Raw genomic sequence first — 15,951 nt, 5'->3', positions numbered from 1 at the left:
TGTAGGACGACGGTCTGATGTCAGAATGGTTCAGATAATAACTACAGAACGAAGCCAACATCAGCGTGAGCTTTGGTGGCGAATGGTATGAACTTTGAACTCTTATTCAATACAGAAGTGATACCTCCTAGCCGTTGAGTTAGCAACAGCAGCTGCAAACGAGGGTTAGGAAGGAACAGACAGAGTATCCCGTCTATCACACAACGACGCTACTACAATGTATCCAATTGACAACCAGACATTCTTCAAAGGACAAAGGACTCGGTTTGGCAACACGGCCTTCCATCTTCCACCAACCTACCAAAGCTCAGAGTAAATATTTATTGCATTTTCCTTTTCCAAATGTGCGGTAATTTAGAATGTATAAGATACTGTATTTACGAAAGCACAGCTTCTTCCTTTGTTACTCAGTCTTCCCGCTCTTTCACTCAAACCCAGCCCCTTTTCTTTTGTGTAACCAGCTGTCATATCTGTTCCGCCCGCAAGGGACGTTTTCCTTTATGACGTAATTTGTAATCAAGTCATGATTTAAATATGTGTATGTTTAATTCTGTGTGATTAGTTAGGTATTTAGTAAATAAATAATTAAACCCAATTTTGTATTGCTGATTCAACTTGTTAGCCAGGGTTCGTGCAGATATCTAAGAAATTACAACTTTCAGATGAGACTGCATTAAGATGACGATTAATATTGACTGCTATTGATGTAAAATATTACTAGGTCTTTAAGAGTTTATTAGTAAGATAACAGCTCTATAAATATTATTTTGTGGTGCCCGACTCTAGTTAATTACATTTACATGATTGGCTCAATCAGGTAATATTAATTACGGATAAATTATTTTATAGAATAGCATGTCATATCACATTGTATGTTACTTTTTATAAACACATACGTCGCAAAGGTCTTAAAAGTCTGATTTATAGAATAGAAAAATACACATAGAGCCATGTCACCTGTGGAGCGGCTGCTTCCTAAACATAAGCAGTAACACAAGCATGGTAAACTTCCTAGGTTGGAAGAAACCACTATATCAGGGGTATTCAACCAGGGGTCTGCGAAAATATATATACAGTACCAGTCAAAGGTTTAGACTCATTCAAGGGTTTTTCTTTCTTTTTACTATATTCTAAACTTGTGACTGGTACAGTACATGGAAATAATATTATTAAATATCAGACCTGCACGTGGTGTCCAGGTCCTTCAGAAGGATGTTCAGAGCCAGCCCCTCCTGTCCCGGCTGCAGGAAAGCCCTGAGACGCACCACCTCAGCACCGATACAGTCCAACGCACTCTGGATGAACTACACACAGACAAACACACACAGAGAGGGCGACACACACAGAGGGCGACACACACAGAGAGCACAGAGAGGCAGTCAGTTGTGTAGGAAGGCCATCAGCCCCCATACAATCCAACACACTGAATGACCTAGAGGTCAGACATCAAAAAGTCAAATTGAGTTTAGTTAAACAATGTTGATTACTGAACCTAGAAAAGACTAGGGGCCTGTTAGAAATCTTGATTACCTCAAGGAAGGGAGGAAAGACCTTAACATGGCCTAGAGAGGTTTACTTTCTTCAGTACACAACAGTTTTACCTTGATGTGATCAGCCAGCTGCACGGTGCAGTCTTCAGTCTGCTCAGCTAGGTGGATGCTGTACAGTTGCTGTAACATAAAACAAATTGGTACATCAATCAAGGCCTCACACAATCTGGAGTTTTATTTATTCTTAAAATTGATGAGGCTTGATAATGTGTTTCATCGGTGTTGAGTTGACAGTGTATAGCGTGTGGTCGAGTGTTTTCGTCTCTCCGTCAGGTGTGCCATCGAGTGCATATGAAGAGAGTGTGTGTGTGAATCCGTGCGTGGTACTAACCTGGTAGTACTTGATGGCCTTGGTGAGAGGCTCCACGTGTACAGTCTCATCCAGCTGGTCTTTGTGCAGCAGGTCAATGAAGAAGTCGAGGGAACGCTCATGGACACTCATCTCTGAGTAGAGAGTCCCCATCTGTGTATACACCTGCACACTGCAGCAGTTCAGAGCTCTAGGGGGAGAGAATATTTGATGGATGAAGTAAATGACACTAGTCTGACAACAGCCACAGACGAGAGAAAGCAGACTGTCCAATGAGCTGGTACTATCTTTTGAGTGTAACATAGGGTATGTCAGATTCACAGTACACTTACTCTTCCTAATTAAGACAGAAAGTTATTCAGAATCTAAAAGATAACTCCTTCATGGTTTTCCTTACTATTTAGTAGTGGCAGAGAGAGACAGACACACTTGGCCTTACTGTTGGTATTTGTGCAGCGTGGCCTGCAGCAGGGTGAGAGAGTAGACCAGTCCTGAAGCGAAGCTGAGCTGCTCTCCAGGTGGTCCTCTCATCTTCACCCCAGTCCTCTCCACGGGGTTACCGTTCAGATCAAACTTCTCCTGGGCCTGCTTACTGATCAACTCAGCCTAGAGGGAGGGGGGAACATACATTTGGCATCTTGAAAACAGACAAACAAGCAGACACACTCCTAGTCAAATGTTGAACCTGTTACTGTTCCCCTCTCTCAATGTACCTTGCAGATGAGTCTTGGTATGAGCAGCAGCACCAGGATACAGTCGTGGTCTCCACCGTGACGCAGGAAGGAGTCGGGCATGAAAGATGTGAGGAGAGACACCTGTCTGTTGGCCTGGCCCACCTCCATCTTCCTCAGCTCCATCTCTATGGCCTGGAGACACACACACACACACACACACACATTATTTATCTGCAATAACAGCACACACCTGTACATTTAACACTAAAATGCAATGCATGTTTCTCTGGGAACAAAAAGCACATCGGCAGACTGGTATGATGCTCCCAAAGTGTTGAATGGGACAGTTGGACCCCAAGCTGGGTCTTCACCAGAACCTGCTGCTCTGTGTTCCTTACCTTGGCGTAGGCCTTGGTCTCAGCGAACTTGATCTTGAAGTCAAACAACTCAGCTGGTGGAGGAGGCTGGACCTGCTCTGCGTTGGCATTCTGAGCACTGGTCAGTTCCTTGTTGGCATCCTAGACACACACACACACACACTTTAGATACAAACAACCAAAAGAAACCACTGTCACCTAACACCTTCCCCCTTTTCGCTTAAAAGGAAAGTGTTCAGGAAGTTATGAAAACCCCAAAGTGTGACAAACAAGTTCACCTTTCCATTGTTTTAACTACTAAAAATGCTTGCTAGTGTTTTTCAGTGTCGTTCTTTTGATTGCATGTTCTTTGACACTCCTCTGAAGTTGTGATTTCCAACCATACCTGCAGACTGGCAGTGAGCTGGAGGTACATACCTGCAGACTGGCAGTGAGCTGGTGGTACATACCTGCAGGCTGGCAGTGAGCTGGAGGTACATACCTGCAGACTGGCAGTGAGCTGGTGGTACATACCTGCAGACTGGCAGTGAGCTGGAGGTACATACCTGCAGACTGGCAGTGAGCTGGAGGTACATACCTGCAGACTGGCAGTGAGCTGGAGGTACATACCTGCAGGCTGGCAGTGAGCTGGTGGTACATACCTGCAGGCTGGCAGTGAGCTGGTGGTACATACCTGCAGACTGGCAGTGAGCTGGTGGTACATACCTGCAGACTGGCAGTGAGCTGGTGGTACATACCTGCAGGCTGGTGGTACATACATGCAGACTGGCAATGAGCTGGCGGTACATACCTGCAGGCTGGCAGTGAGCTGGCGGTACTTGTTGATGGTCTGCTGGTAGTCTGCTACAGTCTCCTGAGCAGCCTCCACTCTCTTCTGGGCCTCTCTCACCCTAGCCCCGTTCAGGTCCAACTGCTCCCTCAGCTCCATCTCTGTCTCTCGGCTGTTCTCCTGAAGCTCGTCATTCATCTCGTTAATCGCTTCCTGGAGGGGCGAGGTCAGGGTTGACGGGTTAAGGGTCAGAGCAGCTGTAGTTGTGTAGTGATGAGTGGACAGGGGTTTAGGTATAAAGTCATGCACAGACAGGATTCAAACACAAACGGTGTTTCTCTGTCTCTAAAACAGTCTCCTTGCCAATGTCGTGGACCCACATGAAGGGCAAACAGTTGACACAGAGTTGGTTATTCAAAACATACTAACAGAGTTGACTCAACAAATCACTGACTACTCAAAGCATACAAAGTAACGGAGTTGACATGGATATCAAAGTTGACATTAAGGTAACAGTGTTGACATTAAGGTCACAGGGTTGACATTAAGGTCACAGGGTTGACATTATGGTAACAGGGTTGACATTATGGTAACAGGGTTGACATTATGGTAACAGGGTTGACATTATGGTAACAGTGTTGACATTAAGGTCACAGGGTTGACATTATGGTCACAGGGTTGACATTATGGTAACAGGGTTGACATTATGGTAACAGGGTTGACATTATGGTAACAGGGTTGACATTATGGTAACAGGGTTGACATTATGGTAACAGGGTTGACATTATGGTAACAGTGTTGACATTATGGTAACAGTGTTGACATTAAGGTCACAGGGTTGACATTATGGTAACAGGGTTGACATTATGGTAACAGGGTTGACATTATGGTAACAGGGTTGACATTATGGTAACAGGGTTGACATTAAGGTAACAGGGTTGACATTAAGGTAACAGGGTTGACATTAAGGTAACAGGGTTGACATTAAGGTAACAGGGTTGACATTAAGGTAAGTGTTGACAGGGGTATTGTTGATTGAACTCACCAGGTCAGTGACTGTCTCTCTCAGCTCTCTGACTTTCTCCTCCAGGTCCAGATTCCTCTCAGTTAGAGTCTCTACCATCTCCTCTGCCCCGAGAGCAGCATCCACCTAGGACACACAGTACCAGTCAAAATTTTGGACACACCTACTCATTCAAGGGTTTTTCTTGATTTTCCACATTGTAGAATAATAGTGAAGACATCAAAACTATGAAATAACACATATGGAATCATGTAGAAAACAAACAAAAAAAGTGTTAAATCAAAATATATTTTAGATTCTTCAAAGTAGCCACTCTTTGCTTTGATGACAGCTTTGAACACTCTTGGCATTCTCTCAACCAGCTTCATGAGGAATGCTTTTGCAACAGTCTTGAAGGAGTTCCCACATATGCTAAGCACTTGTTGGCTGCCTTTCCTGGCCTCTGCGGTCCAAACCATCTCAATTGGGTTGAGGTCAGGTGATTGTGGAGGCCAAGTCATCTGATGCAGCACTCCATCACTCTCCTTCTTGGTCAAAATGTGTTAGGAGCTACCTTTCTAGCTAATAGGCTATGTTAAGAGTTTATACTTCCTTGTCCAATTAGATCCCGTGTGGCTCAGTTGGTAGAGTATGGCGCTTGCAACGCCAGGCATGTGGGTTCGATTCCCACGGGGAAACAATATAAAAATGTATGCACTCCCTACTGTAAGTCCCTCTGGATATGAGCATCCGCTAAATGACTCAAATGTAAATAATAACGTGGGCAGGTCAAAATAATGAAAAACAATCTACCAAAACTATTCATTTCAAAATGTTGATTACTTCTCCTTGCCATTATCATTCACCTGATGAGACATTAAATGTATTTTTTTTGCTAAAGTACGATGGTCCCTGGGTCGCCAGTTTGCCAGGGAGGTGGTTCCCTGGGTCACCGGGATGCCAGGGAGGTGGTTCCCTGGGTCACCGGGATGCCAGGGAGGTGGTTCCCTGGGTCGCCAGTTTGCCAGGGAGGTGGTTCCCTGGGTCACCGGGATGCCAGGGAGGTGGTTCCCTGGGTCGCCAGTTTGCCAGGGAGGTGGTTCCCTGGGTCACCGGCATGCCAGGGAGGTGGTTCCTGGGCAAAAAAAAGTTGAAGACCCCTGCTCTATATGAGCAACTGGCTAACCTGTTCACTGAGCTCATCCATGGTGGACTGACTGGCTAACCTGTTCACTGAGCTCATCCATGGTGGGCTGACTGGCTAACCTGTTCACTGAGCTCATCCATGGTGGGCTGACTGGCTAACCTGTTCACTGAGCTCATCCATGGTGGGCTGACTGACTGGCTAACCTGTTCACTGAGCTCATCCATGGTGGACTGACTGGCTAACCTGTTCACTGAGCTCATCCATGGTGGGCCGACTGTCTAACCTGTTCACTGAGCTCATCCATGGTGTACTGACTGGCTAACCTGTTCACTGAGCTCATCCATGGTGGGCCGACTGGCTAACCTGTTCACTGAGCTCATCCATGGTGGACTGACTGGCTAACCTGTTCACTGAGCTCATCCATGGTGGACTGACTGGCTAACCTGTTCACTGAGCTCATCCATGGTAGACTGACTGGCTAACCTGTTCACTGAGCTCATCCATGGTGGGCCGACTGGCTAACCTGTTCACTGAGCTCATCCATGGTGGACTGACTAGCTGACTGGCTAACGTGTTCACTGAGCTCATCCATGGTGGGCTGACTGGCTAACCTGTTCACTGAGCTCATCCATGGTGGGCCGACTGACTGGCTAACCTGTTCACTGAGCTCATCCATGGTGGGCCGACTGACTGGCTAACCTGTTCACTGAGCTCATCCATGGTGGACTGACTAGCTGACTGACTAACCTGTTCACTGAGCTCATCCATGGTGGGCTGACTGACTGACTGGCTAACCTGTTCACTGAGCTCATCCATGGTGGGCTGACTGACAGACTGGCTAACCTGTTCACTGAGCTCATCCATGGTGGGCTGACTAGCTGGCTAACCTGTTCACTGAGCTCATCCATGGTGGGCCGACTGACTGGCTAACCTGTTCACTGAGCTCATCCATGGTGGGCCGACTGACTGGCTAACCTGTTCACTGAGCTCATCCATGGTGGGCTGACTGACTGGCAGAACAACCAACTGACATGTTCTTTGAGGTCACTGACTGACTGACTAACCGACTGTCTGGTTGGTTGACTTGTTCTTTGAGCTCATTGATGGTGTCCTGGCTGACTGGTTGGCTAACTGACGGACGGACTGGCTGACTGACACTATGGTTGACTGACCTATTCACTGACTGGCTGACTTGTTCTTTGAGCTCGTTGATAGTGGCCTGGCTGACTGACTGGCTAACTTACCTGTACTTTGAGCACAATGATGGTGGCCTGTCGGAGTGGCTGGCTAGCATGTTCTTTGAGTTTGTTGATGGTAACCTAGTTGACTGGCTGACTCACTGACCCGACCGACCTGTTATTTTAGCTTGTTGATAATGTCCTGGCTGGCTGTCTGGTTAACTAACTGGCTCACGGACAGCCTGACTGACCTGCTATTTGAGCTCATTGATGGTGGCCTGACTGGCTGTCTAACCTTCTTGTTGACTTACCTATTCTTTGAGCTTGTTGACGTTAATCTAGCCCCCCCCCCCCCCCAGCTGACTGACGAACTGACTGACTGACAGACTGGTTGACTGACCACCTTCAGCTCATCGATGATGGCCTGGCTGACTGACCTGCTCCTTCAACTCATCAATGGTAGCCTCAGCCTGCTTCATCTCCTCCTGTAGTTTCTCCTTCTGGGTCCTCAGAGTCTCCAGCTCTCCATTCTTCTTCTCCATCTGCTTCTGCAGCTTCACGTGCTCCTGCTTCTCAGACGACGACAGGTCACGCATCCTGAGGGAGGGGAACAAATAGTTATGTTAGAGATCAAACTAAAGGGAAACATTTAAGGCTGGTTTCCCAGATTAAGTGCAGTCCTGCACTAGAAACCACTTCGATTGGAGATTCTCCACTGAGCAGGCTTTTTAGTCCAGGACTAGGCTTAATTTGTGTCCAGGAAACTGCCCCAAAAAGTGACAGAAATCATTTTGAGCAAATCCTGAAGGGAAGAGACACCCCAGTGTACCCATAAGGGGCACTAGATCTCAATGAAACATCAGGTAACAGATGAGACAGTTTGGTCAAAACTGAAATCTCTCAAGAAATAACACCTTTTTGTTTTTTAAGTACACACACCTGACCAGAGCATCTTTCAGCCTGCTGTTCTGCTCCTCCAGCTGCTTTACGTGGTAACTAGAGGCAGCTCCGTCAGAACCTGGAGAAGCAGAAGAGTTAGGTTAGGTTTCGTTTCAACTTTACCAAGCAATACTGAAGACCTTGTCAAATATATGATAGCTATTTTTTCTTAAATACAAAGACAGTGGGATCCGAAATGATTGACACCCTTGATAAAAATGAACAATTATGACTGTATAAAATAAATAATTTAAATACTGACCTATAGTGTATGCAAAACGATTTTGTTTAACAATATATATTTTTCTCAATTAAAAAAAAAGGTAGGAGCCAAAATGATTGGCATCCCTAAAGATTATAAATAATGTAGTCAAAAGTGTAGTATTTGGTCCCATATTCATAGCACAGAATGACTACATCAAGCTTGTGACTCTACAAACTTGTTGGATGCATTTACATGTCGTTATGGTTGCATTTCAATTTATTTTGAGTCCAATAGAAATAAATGGTCAATAGTGTGTCATTAGAGTCAGTTTTATCAAAAGAATGTTTCTGAACACTGCTACATTAATCTGGATGCTACCATCACAGACAATCCTGAATGAATCGTGAATAATGATAAGTGAGAAAGTTAGAGTCAAAGATCATACCCCCAAGACATGCTAACCTCTCACCATTACATTAACAGGGGAGGTTTAGCATGTTTTGGGGGTATGATCTTCGACCCTCTGTATGGGATGAGATACCATAAATAGAGCAGCCTTTTATAGCAACTCACTACTAGTGACCTCTAACCTTTCTCCTCAACCTCGTGTTTAATGATCTCCAGGTCCATGGTGAGTTCCTCCACCTTCTCCTTCAGCGACTCCACCTCCACCTGCAGGCTTTCGGACCGCTCCTCGGCCATCTCCTTGTCCAGGGTGGCCATCTCGATGGCGTCCGCCGTGTCTGACATCTCCTCCATATAGCGGTCCTTGGCCTCCAATGCCTCCCGGGCATCCTGGGAGAGGAACATTAGTGTAAATCTCACATTTGTGAATGAACAGAGTCAGACGAAATACGCAAAAAATCCAGAATGACAAGAGTGGACGTCATTAGCAATGTCAATCTAACCAAAGCTAAAACTAGGTACCTGACAACAGACTTCCATATCTGGTACAACATTACATAAGGGATGACCTTTTAATTATCCTAGGTTAATGACTACCGGTTTGTTACTTGAAGTCTTGCCAAGTACTCTGATTTAATAAGAGAAGTGGACAGAAACCTGAAAAGAAGCGTGAAGGTTCTGTACTCATTTCAAAAAGGTGACTACCATAGAGGTTAATCATTCATGATTCTGGTGTGTACTGTACCTTCTTGGCCTCTTTGAGTTGTTTCTGCAGGTCCGTCTGCTGCTCCTGCATCTTGGTCTTCCACTCCTGGAGCTGCTCCAGCTGAATCTTGTGTTTCTCCAGCTCCTTCAGCTTGACCTGAATAATCATTGTAAATATGAATAAATAATTATACAAGTTACTACATATTTATCAAAATTAAAAAATCTACTTCAGATGTCTTTATATTTGTATATTTATACAGAGACATCCAGTCAATGTGCTGTACATAATAAACAACAAGATAAATAGATTATTAAAAAGACCTTGTCCTCCGCCCGCTTCATCTTCAGGGTCTCCAGCTTCTCCTCTAGGTCCTTCACCTGGCCACGCAGAGACTCTTCCTCCTGGAAACACAGAGAGGTTCAGGTGTGAAGGTGAACACATCAGGGAAGACAGAGAGAGAAAAGGGGGGGGGGGCATTGAGAGAGGGGATAGTGGACATCTCAAAGCAACCAGAGACGTTAGAACCCACATTCCAAAAAAACACCTCAAAAGCTCCAAGACATGCTCCCACCACCAGGAACTGTGTCTGGAGTAAACTCCTTTACTCAGTAATATTAAACCAAAGAAACTCTGCCCTCTGTTGGCATGCAGGTGAAGGGCAGTGATAGTGAGGCTGAGGAGTAGCACCCTATGATCCCTGGATACATCCCAAATGGATATGTCCCAAATGGCACCGTATTCCCTATTAAGCAGTACACTATATAGGGAATAGGGTGCCATTTGGGGCAACCCCGGTTTGTTAGTCAAACAACATGCCCAGACCAGATAAGCATGCGTTCAGATACTGTTACCCTACCTGCTTTGATGCAGGAGGCTCAGCCTGTTTACAACGACAACATGGACGGAACACAACAGTCAACAGACAACAAATGAGGATGGAGGTGATATCATGGTGAAGCTTGGCGATGCGGACCAAAAGATACAATCACCATAAACTGACTGAATCAATACAACAAATGGAATGATACGTTTACAATAATGTGCACCAGCTTTTGTTGTCACCCTTCAAACTACTACTGCTAGTTTGAATGTTGTAGCCATCAATGGCCGACGGTCCATATAGATGGAGCAATTCAGATGTTTTTAGCACTACCCACAGAGTTCTTAAACTACGGCGAGCGACATGGTTCAATGTGCCAGTAAACATTTTTTTATTGTCTGCGTCTTAAAGCTTTGGGATCATGTACACAGTGCCAATGACCATACAAATAGTAACGGAGAGCGATGAACAACACTGCAAACTTAGCAAAACAAGGAATGTGTGGTAAGTACATGGGGGTCGCCATCTTCATGCACAGTCGCCAATATCCCAATAATCACCCCATATTAGCAAACTTAATTTCAAACTTCACTTTTCTGTAGAATAGGCTAATTATCGTAATGAATGTCATCAAAATGTCCTCATTAAGTGGTATGAGTCGATCATTTTTGGGGTTTATCGTCTCAGCTCTATATAATTGACATATCAAGCTGCAGGCTTTTGTTCCAGGACAGTAGTTAACATATCCAACAACATATCAATGTTATGATAATGGGGTGTTTTCTTTCTGTGCTAGACCAAAAAGCTCCCCAGAACCTAAGGTGATGATCTGATTGGCCACAGGGGGTTGTGGACTGACCTTGCTAGGCGTGGCGGGGGGTGGAGCTCCGGACGTGGCGGGGATGCCGCTGGGCAGGGGGACGACAGGAGCCCCCAGCGCACCCTTGGAAGACAGGCTGCCCTCGCTGACATCCTCCCTGGACCGAGAGCTAGACAAGCCGATGGCCCGGGGAGCCTGGAGAGGTGGGAGGTAGAGAGAGGTGGGGGAGGGGGTGGAGGTAGAGAGAGGTGGAGGTAGAGAGAGGTGGGAGAGGGGGTGGAGGTAGAGAGAGGTGGGAGAGGGGGTGGGAGAGAGGGTGGAGGTAGAGAGAGATGGGAGAGGGGGTGGAGGTAGAGAGAGGTGGGAGAGGGGGCAGGTAGAGAGAGGTGGGAGAGGGGGCAGGTAGAGAGAGGTGGGAGAGGGGGCAGGTAGAGAGAGGTGGGAGAGGGGGCAGGTAGAGAGAGGTGGGAGAGGGGGCAGGTAGAGAGAGGTGTGGGAGGGGGTAGAGAGAGGTGTGGGAGGGGGTAGAGAGAGGTGTGGGAGGGGGTAGAGAGAGGTGTGGGAGGGGATAGAGAGAGGGAGGGGTAGAGAGGTGTGGGAGGGGTAGAGAGGTGTGGGAGGGGGTAGAGAGAGGTGTGGGAGGGGATAGAGAGAGGGAGGTGTAGAGAGGTGTGGGAGGGGGTAGAGAGAGGTGTGGGAGGGGGTAGAGAGAGGTGTGGGAGGGGGTAGAGAGAGGTGTGGGAGGGGGTAGAGAGAGGTGTGGGAGGGGATAGAGAGAGGGAGGGGTAGAGAGGTGTGGGAGGGGTAGAGAGGTGTGGGAGGGGGTAGAGAGAGGGAGGGGGTAGAGAGAGGGAGGGGGTAGAGAGAGGGAGGGGGTAGAGAGAGGGAGGGGGTAGAGAGAGGGAGGGGGTAGAGAGAGGGAGGGGGTAGAGAGAGGGAGGGGGTAGAGAGAGGGAGGGGGTAGAGAGAGGGAGGGGGTAGAGAGAGGGAGGGGGTAGAGAGAGGGAGGGGGTAGAGAGAGGGAGGGGGTAGAGAGAGGGAGGGGGTAGAGAGAGGTGGAGGTAGAGAGGGAGGTAGAGAGAGGTGGGGGGAGAGGGTGGAGGTAGAGAGAGGTGGGGGGAGAGGGTGGAGGTACAGAGAGGTGGGGGAGGTAGAGGGTGGAGGTAGAGAGAGGGAGGTAGAGGGTGGAGGAGGGGGGAGAGGGTGGAGGTAGAGAGAGGCGAAGATAGAAAGAGAAAGGGGAGCGAGAGAGGAGAACAGGAAGAGGGAGAAATACAAGTAAAATACATGTAAAAGAGAACTACATCTGTGAGATCGTACCGTTCGTTACCTGTTAATCCCAGTGACCATAAAAACAGACTGCTCCCAGAACTGAACACAGAAACATTCCACCCAGAGCCCAGGTGAACTCCGGTAAACCTGTATGTATCTAAGTGAAACCTGCCATGGTGAGCAAATACCACACCCAGTGCCATATAAGTCCCCTTTTACTGTGCTGATCTGGCCTACACCATAAAGTACCAACAGTTCTCAAGGAACTGGCCAGGTGAACTGAACTGTCTGTAAAAGGGTGAACTCTGGTTTTAGAGGCACTACTACAGTAGTAAGTTACTGCTTCACATTTTGTGGGGACTTTGGTTTAAAATACTAAAACTAACTACGCTGTCATTTTTCCAGTTATTGCAGTGAATTTGACCTTTGTTCACCCCTCCAGGAATGACCAGAGTTCACCCCTCCAGGACCACAGTTGATCTCTCCCAGAGGAGTCAGGTGCTTTGAGGCCTGGAACGTACCATGAGGAGGGAGGGGAGGGAGCTGGAGGAGGAGAGACGACCTGGAGTGTTCCACTGTTGTATGAGAGTAGACTGTTAGGGGTTGAAGAGCTGTCTACTGCTGTTCTCTCTTCCTGAGGGAATCTTCTAGAACAACTTTATACACTCTACTACTCTCACATTCTATAGTTAGGCCTAAACAGATACACACACCATGTACTGACGTGTGACATACTCTCAAGTCAAATACTGACTGTTGATTATCTCAGTCTATGACGTTAGACTGTAGCAGGAGATCTCCCACTCTAAAACATCACTCCTTCGCAGACTGTGGTGAGCTACTTTCCTACTCTGTCACATACCTACATCTTCCATATTCATGAGCTTATCAACATTCCATTGCTCTAATCTACCTCAGAGCGTGCAGCTGTGACATCACAAGGTCGACACGATCTACAGTAGGAATGGACAGGTGGGCTCCGTCTTTAACGGAACCCTTTTACCACAGCGTCTGCTGTTCATAACAAGCTCACCTTGGTGCTACGACGGGTGACGGACTGGAGGAGGAGGAGGAGGAAGAGGAGGAGGAGGAGGGTATAGTAGCGGCGGAGGAGAGGATAGAGAACACACACACACAGGCCCAGCAGAGACGGCGAAGGGCAGTAGTTAGCAGGGCAGAGAGGCAGAAACACACAGGGTTAATATTAGTCAAAACACACTGATATATCACTCTCCAGCAGGCTGGACTGCTGTGTGTTACTGCATTCTCCTTAGTCACTTAAAGGAAAACTCCACCCAAAAACTCTCAGTATTTGCTTCATTGTTGACATACAGAAATACAACCGGTTTGACGCACTTTGCATCATATGATGCAACATACCGACTGTATTTCTGTATTTGAAAGCTGCATATCTTGAAAACTTCATTGCTGACCTGCAGAACATTTTAGAACTATATCAACTATTGACTAACTAAACAAATACCAAAAGAGAGTTTTTGGGTGGAATTTTTCTTTAAGTCTGTATGCAAGTATGAAGTTTGAGCTGATAACCGCTACTTTTAAAAACTGAAGAGACGTACTGTAGTTAATATATACGTGGGTGAAGTCGATGTTAAAAAGTATATAACATGACTTAAAATAAGTTACAAAATAAAATAATCCCAAGTGAAGTCGAGGCAAAAACAAGGCGCATCACAATGCAAGCAATAATACAAAAAAAATGTATTATATATATCACAGACACACACACACACACACACAAAAGTAATAATTATATATACATATATGTAAAAAATGAACCTAAGAGCCAGAACATGGAACATCATGCTCCTAAATGTGTCAAACAGCCAGAACATGGAACATCATGCTCCTAAATGTGTCAAACAGCCAGAACATGGAACATCATGCTCCTAAATGTGTCATGGAACCAAAGTAAAAATGTACGGTGACATGAAACACCCATGTGATCCGTTAGCAGAATACAGAACAAAAGACGAACGACAGAAAAGCTATGACAGGCCACAAATATTACCCTGAACAGCCTCATTCAAAAGAAAGGCTATGACAGGCCACAAATATTACCCTGAACAGCCTCGTTCAAAAGAAAGGCTATGACAGGCCACAAATATTACCCTGAACAGCCTCATTCAAAAGAAAGGCTATGACAGGCCACAAATATTACCCTGAACAGCCTCATTCAAAAGAAAGGCTATGACAGGCCACAAATATTACCCTGAACAGCCTCATTCAAAATAAAGGCTATGACAGGCCACAAATATTACCCTGAACAGCCTAATTCAAAAGAAAGGCTATGACAGGCCACAAATATTACCCTGAACAGCCTCGTTCAAAAGAAAACGTGACAAGCAAGCAACCACCGTGGCAAAGTAGGTGAGCATAGTTTTGAATATCTATACCTTCTTGGAAACGGGCGTCTGTAATGGGGGGGGAGAGGAGAGAGGGATAGAGAGAAGTAGAAAAGAGGGAAGAGGTCAGGTAGGTCACATGGAGGGAGAGAAAAGGAGGTCTGTATGTTTCCTGTACCTGTTTGACTGATTTTGGAATCTCAGGGATGTCTGAAGATAAAAACAGAAAGAACAGATCATATGTTATTATAAACACACACAACCATTTATAAACTACTTCTAAACCCTTTACAAATACTGGAAGTGGACCGTAATATAACGTGTTACAGTAGCTACAGTGCCTTGCGAAAGTATTCGGCCCCCTTGAACTTTGCGACCTTTTGCCACATTTCAGGCTTCAAACATAAAGATATAAAACTGTATTTTTTTGTGAAGAATCAACAACAAGTGGGACACAATCATGAAGTGGAACGACATTTATTGGATATTTCAAACTTTAACAAATCAAAAACTGAAAAATTGGGCGTGCAAAATTATTCAGCCCCCTTAAGTTAATACTTTGTAGCGCCACCTTTTGCTGCGATTACAGCTGTAAGTCGCTTGGGGTATGTCTCTATCAGTTTTGCACATCGAGAGACTGAATTTTTTTCCTATTCCTCCTTGCAAAACAGCTCAAGCTCAGTGAGGTTGGATGGAGAGCAGTTGTGAACTGCAGTTTTCAGTTCTTTCCACAGATTCTCGATTGGATTCAGGTCTGGACTTTGACTTGGCCATTCTAACACCTGGATATGTTTATTTTTGAACCATTCCATTGTAGATTTTGCTTTATGTTTTGGATCATTGTCTTGTTGGAAGACAAATCTCCGTCCCAGTCTCAGGTCTTTTGCAGACTCCATCAGGTTCTTTCAGAATGGTCCTGTATTTGGCTCCATCCATCATCCCATCAATTTTAACCATCTTCCCTGTCCCTACTGAAGAAAAGCAGGCCCAAACCATGATGCTGCCACCACCATGTTTGACAGTGGGGATAGTGTGTTCAGCTGTGTTGCTTTTACGCCAAACATAACGTTTTGCATTGTTGCCAAAAAGTTCAATTTTGGTTTCATCTGACCAGAGCACCTTCTTCCACATGTTTGGTGTGTCTCCCAGGTGGCTTGTGGCAAACTTTAAACAACACTTTTTATGGATATCTTTAAGAAATGGCTTTCTTGCCACTCTTCCATTAAGGCCAGATTTGTGCAATACGACTGATTGTTGTCCTATGGACAGAGTCTCCCACCTCAGCTGTAGATCTCTGCAGTTCATCCAGAGTGATCATGGGCCTCTTGGCTGCATCTCTGATCAGTTTTCTCCTTGTATGAGCTGAAAGTTTAGAGGGACGGCCAGGTCTTGGTAGATTTGCAGTGG

At 46.0% G+C, this 15,951-nt stretch overlaps 1 protein-coding gene across 13 annotated transcripts in view; it reads right to left on the bottom strand.

The window, feature by feature from the left end:
- Nucleotides 1-15,951, bottom strand: part of LOC110531486 (dynactin subunit 1) — a 38,627-nt gene that overhangs the window by 16,979 nt on the left and 5,697 nt on the right. For 2 of the 13 annotated variants that reach the window (XM_036987362.2, XM_036987363.2), the window contains exons 4-22: nt 14,723-14,754; nt 14,596-14,613; nt 13,212-13,235; nt 12,700-12,753; nt 10,946-11,101; nt 10,123-10,146; nt 9,587-9,667; nt 9,303-9,419; nt 8,743-8,947; nt 7,948-8,026; nt 7,446-7,605; nt 4,726-4,830; nt 3,702-3,893; nt 2,933-3,052; nt 2,574-2,726; nt 2,300-2,466; nt 1,882-2,050; nt 1,602-1,670; nt 1,183-1,304 (exon numbers count right to left, since the gene is read on the bottom strand). In XM_036987362.2, the coding sequence (XP_036843257.1) occupies nt 1,183-1,304; nt 1,602-1,670; nt 1,882-2,050; nt 2,300-2,466; nt 2,574-2,726; nt 2,933-3,052; nt 3,702-3,893; nt 4,726-4,830; nt 7,446-7,605; nt 7,948-8,026; nt 8,743-8,947; nt 9,303-9,419; nt 9,587-9,667; nt 10,123-10,146; nt 10,946-11,101; nt 12,700-12,753; nt 13,212-13,235; nt 14,596-14,613; nt 14,723-14,754 (2,047 nt within the window). The remainder of the gene's footprint in view (nt 1-1,182; nt 1,305-1,601; nt 1,671-1,881; nt 2,051-2,299; nt 2,467-2,573; nt 2,727-2,932; nt 3,053-3,701; nt 3,894-4,725; nt 4,831-7,445; nt 7,606-7,947; nt 8,027-8,742; nt 8,948-9,302; nt 9,420-9,586; nt 9,668-10,122; nt 10,147-10,945; nt 11,102-12,699; nt 12,754-13,211; nt 13,236-14,595; nt 14,614-14,722; nt 14,755-15,951) is intronic. The other 11 variants (XM_036987365.2, XM_036987366.2, XM_036987364.2 and 8 more) reach the window with 11 other exon arrangements.

The sequence above is a fragment of the Oncorhynchus mykiss genome, chromosome 9 (genome assembly GCF_057628025.1).
Source record: "Oncorhynchus mykiss isolate SJ-2025 chromosome 9, ASM5762802v1, whole genome shotgun sequence".
NCBI classification, from domain to species: Eukaryota; Metazoa; Chordata; class Actinopteri; order Salmoniformes; family Salmonidae; genus Oncorhynchus; species Oncorhynchus mykiss.
This window is presented reverse-complemented; position numbering and strand designations above follow the sequence as displayed.